The sequence below is a fragment of the Anneissia japonica genome, unplaced genomic scaffold (genome assembly GCF_011630105.1).
Source record: "Anneissia japonica isolate Jap-2015-1 unplaced genomic scaffold, ASM1163010v1 scaffold352_len1594369_cov220, whole genome shotgun sequence".
NCBI classification, from domain to species: domain Eukaryota; kingdom Metazoa; phylum Echinodermata; class Crinoidea; order Comatulida; family Comatulidae; genus Anneissia; species Anneissia japonica.
The window spans coordinates 1,403,293-1,409,159 of record NW_022751928.1 but is presented as its reverse complement, the minus strand read 5'-3'; the positions used below and the strand labels follow the sequence as shown (position 1 = coordinate 1,409,159).

Genomic DNA, 5,867 nt, shown 5'->3' with positions numbered 1-5,867 from the left:
TATTTGTTTCAACTTGTATTATCTGTTGTTCAGAAGTTATCACAATTTATTCAAAAATTCGTTCCAAAAATCAATCCACCAAAACTCCTAGACCACTTAGAACAGTTTCCAACTTGGACTGCTTCTAATTCATTGATTTGATTGGGAACAGGGAGGGAAAACAATTCCTTTGTTTTTGAGGCGAATACGTCCACCACTCTACCGATTTAGATTGCTGTGTCATATTGAGTTCCATTATTAACACAAGCGCTGCAGTAGGTGCTCTGTTATCTTCGTAGTCAAAAAAGTTCAGAAGTCCCTAAGCAAAATCTTAAGCTGATTTGTCAAACCATCTTAGCAAAATCGCCTTAGGTGGTTCATGCGTACAATTTTTTAATTTAAGCAATTTTTAAGTTCAAGCAATAATAGTGATAACTTGACAAGCAAAAAAATGGACTTAGGATGAACATAAGCTGATAAATCTGGCCCCAGTGGAAAGGACCAGGGTGGAACTTTCACAAATCGGAGGTCTGTAACACATTATTATGGTACCGCTTACAGAAGCGGATTTGTTGGGTGGACGTGGTGTAACGCAAGCTTCAACATATACCTTAATTATCACAAAAAAAAAATTATTATTATTATTTTTTTTTTTGGAGATAATTAAACGGATACTCAATTCCATAGAAAGGTTGATTCTATGTCACATCACGCAATGCATAGCTACAAAGAAAGTTTAAGCGCAGATGCACCAGCATGGAAACTTTCGTGCGATCAATCACTCCCTATCGAGGTCAGCAGGTATATGCTGTCAGACAACCCCATGCACAGAGACCACAGTACACTGATATGTGTGCACATCTTTATTGACGACATCCCTTCAGTAGACTTGCTCTTTTAATAAAGTACATTTTTGTGTAGACAACATTTGACACTTTTGACGTGTAAGTTTTTCTTCCTTATTGTTTTCAAGTACAGTACCGGTTTAATCATCATTGTGTAATTTACAAGATATACTGTATGAAATTGAATAATCCTATTGTCTCTAATTGACATGAAACAAAGTAGCAGTGGCGTCGAGAGCCAGTAAGGGCCCCGGGGCAACACCTCGCATGCCCCTCCCCCCTTCACTTGGGACCCCCACTCGGCCGCTCCCCAAATTAAGTCTCCTCCTAAATCTGACAACAAAAGTTTTCATCCTGGCTTGGGCTCGGGCCCTGGAGATTTTGTTCTTACCCAGAAAATTTTTCATCTTGGACCGGGCTCCCCCTCCCAGTAGACCCGGGCTCGCAGATTGCGCCCCCCCTCCTCCTCTTTTCTGGCAGGCTGGATCTGCCCCTGTCTTATAGCCGGAAATGGCATTCTCAAACTTAAACGGGAATAAACATAATTTCAGTGAAACATAGTTTGTACGTGATAGTTCATCGGAAAACACTCGAATTCTTCAAAAATCTTATAAATACAGCTGCTAAAAATCCTTGATTATTCGTTTATATTCGCAATTTCCATTGATGTATTTATCGAAACATTTACCTTTATGGTAAATTTAGTATTTTCAATGCCCAATAACATTATGAGCTTCTATGGCGTAGCTAGGTGCTAAAAGGCCCCAGTGCCAAATTAATTGCCGGGGATTTGCTCTCAACCAAGGGCCGGGGCTCTTAGGCCCGGGCCTTTTTCCTAAATGGAGAAAACGAGAATATAATATTCTTCTCTGACATATTATGTTGTAATAATTAAGTGTACTTTGAGACATGGCCCTCCATGTCTGGCTTGCCAATAAAGAATAAGAATAAGAAACTGGTACCGACAGAAATTAAATTACCTTCGATTTGGTAAAATAAGAAGGCTAATATTATCTGGAAAATACATGTATGCTATTCACATTCATGTTCTGCACCACCAAAGAACTAATTAAAAAAGGTCCGTGGCAGGAGGTGCAAATAGGGCGAACGCATTCCCCCCCCCCCCATTCAAAGTTGGTCAACCTCAGCACCAATGTTGGGGCTGAGGTGGTGTGGATTCTCATGCACCCATAAGCGCAGATGGGCGCAGGGCGCATGTCCCCCACATATTCATAAGGAAGGGGTTTTGTTGCCTACCGGTATTTCATGGGGACATGATCTACTTTCATGTTACGGTTCTTACTACATAATACGCCAAACCTTGGGAGCTTTGCCCTCAATCAATCCCTACATGGACACTGCCCATGGACATTGCTGGATGGCTCCGCCGCCGGCCCCACCCCATTTGAGGCCCAGAGCCGCTCTAGGCGGCCCTTGTTTGATCCTTAAAACCAGGCTCCGTAGAAAAAAGTTCAGACAAATTGTACCAGATTTCTAAGACACCGAAGGTGCTTGACGGAAAATTTGGAAAATCGTTATATCTGTAATGATACATTACAAATTTATTTTTGAATATTTGGTATACATATAAACTAGCCAGGGGAAAGTGCGTAACATCTACCTTTTCCTCAGATTTTAGATATTCAAAAATACATTCTTAATATAATATTATTACTGTATTCTATATTTAAGATTTTTTTTTAAATAATTACCCTATATGGCACTGCGTGAAAGATATTTGCTTCCAAACATTTCGAAATTGTCTGTAAATGTGAGGTTATACTAATAACTTGAAAAAGTTTGTTGCATGAGAAAATTGCAGCTTCCAAAATTGTGCGCGTTTATTGTGTACAAACGAGATGGTCCGCCTTAAAAGTAAAGTGTTACGGAGGCTACAGTTGGGAACATTATGGCCATGGATGATGTTTCTACCGGGAATTAAAAGGTCTGTTACAATGTGAATCTTTACATAACAAATAAAATTATTCCTCGATATGATACGATACGATTTATTGGTTCACTTTCAGATCAGTGGCACCCATCACCTTGATGGTGCACCCATGGACAATATAAAATGTAAACAAAGGAAAGCAAAAGACAGTTTAAAAACAACAAACGGATAAATAGCATAACAAAAACAAAACCAAGCAATTTACAGTAAAGTTTTACCCTTATTCGTATATCTAACAAATTGTTACTATAATTTCTGGATGGACCCTCTTTCTGTGAAAATCTCTCGCTGGGCCACTCTATTACGAATTCCTGTATCCACCATATGACATTTAATATTAGGCCTACATGGGTCGCAGCTTGTCTGGGAATGAAATCAAAAATTGGATCCCAGAAAAAAAAAATTGGGAAGCGGGGTCTAATGGACCCCTTGAATCCGCCATTGGCCCTAACCACAGGGGCAGATCCAGTAGTGAGGGAAAGTGGGCACGTACATATTGAAGTTAGCGCTCTCACTGATCTATTCTGAATAATGTTGTGCCTCCCCTCCCGTTCGGAAAAAAAGGCCTACCCGGGTCATTCTGAAAAATTATACAAAGAGAAGACGTGGCCAAACAATTCTTCAGTAACACAGAGTTAGAAAAACAAAATTGTAGATAATAAAAATAATAATCAGCATTTATATTGAAAATGTATTTCATATTTGCCAATGAACCAACTTCCACAGAAGAAATCGTTTCTGCACCAAGTTAGGCCTATCTTAAAGAGAAGTTGGGGCCCTTCCGCTGTGAACAAGTCAGTTGTAAACTTGTATGAGACTTATTAAAAGAAAAATCAAAATGAATCCAGTTAATATGTATTTAATTACATTGTGCACAGGCGTATATTAGCGTTGTTGTCACGTACTGTATATAGCGTTTATAGTTTCACGCCTAAAAAAGTTCGATATTCTGCGAGGGCGCCATCAAATAATTTTATATAGTGCGTTAACAAGTATGTATGGATCAGTTTCGATTGAAAGATACTTTGAGTTATTTTCTTATAATCATAGATTATCTTATCGATTTATCATTACCATTTACATTGAATACTATTTTTGTTGTTAAAAACAATATGTGACATTTGATACGAGCTAATGTTAAAAAAATGAATTTCCGTATGTACCATGGGAGTTAATAAACAATCACTGATTTAATAAAAGTTTAAGCACTGATGATGGCATAGGCCCCCAATCGATTTATATCCATATGCTACTGTATTCAATGTATATTCATCGAGGGATCAACCTTGGTTTCGTCGATAAACATTCATATACTATGCTGACATTCAATGATGATGAACAAAGAACTTATACAAGATCCTACTTGCTCGCAAGGGCATTGACCCAAAAACATACGCTGTAATATGACGTCATTATTGTAGACGAAGATGGCCGCCGAATTTTTTCGTGAACGCATTTGATGCAATGTCCAGGACGCCAAAGGACAGGTATTTCTTGTTATATACATACAGTTAACACTTTTAATGAAATTTACACATGTTTTTTAAAAGGTATAAGTATGAATGTGTATTTATACAATACAAAACATTGTATTTGCCGTCAGTTCTGAGACCAGCAAATCGTCATCAAGAACATGCATCGGTTCGGGACAGCTGCGGTCAAAAGTATCTGCTGCAGGTTTAATATTGGAGGCCTAGCATTTCTTAGGTTCAGTTTCATCAAAGTATTACGACTACAATTTTAGTAATTTATGTAGTTGAAGGTGAATATATATAATTGTCTATAATTAAGAAAAACATAATAAACAGAGTCATTGGTTGCTGAAGAAGATGAGCTCATTAATTTACATATTTTTTTATAAAATCCTTTAAAAATAAAGGAAGTGGATATATTTACGTCGTCGTAATCAAATCAGTAAACGATATATTTACTTAATTGAAACGACACATGCGCAGTCATACTTTAACAACTAGCATTTTCAGCACTCGATATTAGCGTGGCCTCCCAAGCCGCGGTGATTCCCCCAAGTTCAGCATGGCACTAATTAATTTATAATTTTGTTTTTTATTTTTTTATTAAACATAATTTAATTTTCTACAATAACACAGTATGTAGTTTAATCACTAAATAAATTATTAAATCAAGTGTTAAATTTTCAAATAAAAGTGATACTGTATTATGAGCTGGAAATGTTATGTTTATCTTACTCAATCATTTGTTGAGTTCTGTATCCATACTTCGTAGACACATGCACATCATGCCAATGTTGCTTTGTTAGTGATCCGACTACTTGGAAAAATATGTTTGAATAAAATATTAAAAATATTTGTTTACTTTTGTCTTACCCTGGTTTCACTTTTTTCGTAGTGATTCAATATCTTACAGAAAATACACGATTATTCGTTGTTTACTTCTTGCTTCACATAGCGTACAGTACTTTGTAGAGTGAATCATGTGCTCACCAAACATGGTCTTCCTGTATGTTCTTCGTGATCGATTGGGGCTCGATGCTCGATCCGTCTGAAGACGAATTACCCTGAAGTCTATATAACAATGTTGTTTTTGTTAGTGACGATGTGGGTAAATTTGTTTGAATGAAAACATTAGGGTGTTTAATTTGTGATGATTGACTATAACAATACTGGTAGGCCTAGAAGAATATCGTCTTGATTCCTGGTAATTAAGTTTTAGCAGGAAACCTTGCATAGGCCTAGTATTTAGGTCAAGTGTGTTCATTTAACAAATGATTGAGTAAGATGAACATAACATTTCCAGCTCATAATACAGTATCACTTTTATTTGAAAATTTAACACAATGATTTAATAATTTATTTAGTGATTAAACTACATACTGTGCTGTTGTAGAAAATTAAATTACGTTTAATAAAAAAAAAAAAAAAACAAATTATAAATTAATTTAAAGTGCCATGCTGAACTTGGGGGAATCACCGCGGCCATGGTAGGCCACGCTAATATCGAGTGCTGAAAATGCAAGTTTGTTAAAATATGACTGTGCATGCGTTGTTTCATTTACGTAAATATATCGTTGATTTGTTTACGACGACGTAAATATATCCACTTCCATTAAATAA

The 5,867-nt window shown here is 36.7% G+C and overlaps 1 protein-coding gene across 1 annotated transcript in view; it reads left to right on the top strand.

Annotated features, from left to right (window-relative positions):
- Window positions 1-4,121: 4,121 nt before the first annotated feature.
- LOC117121931 (nuclear receptor corepressor 2-like) overlaps window positions 4,122-5,867 on the top strand; it is a 46,458-nt gene continuing 44,712 nt past the window's right edge. Inside the window, exon 1 of the mRNA XM_033267342.1 lies at window positions 4,122-4,262. Coding sequence (XP_033123233.1) covers window positions 4,240-4,262 — 23 coding nt within the window. The 5' untranslated portion in view covers window positions 4,122-4,239. The remainder of the gene's footprint in view (window positions 4,263-5,867) is intronic.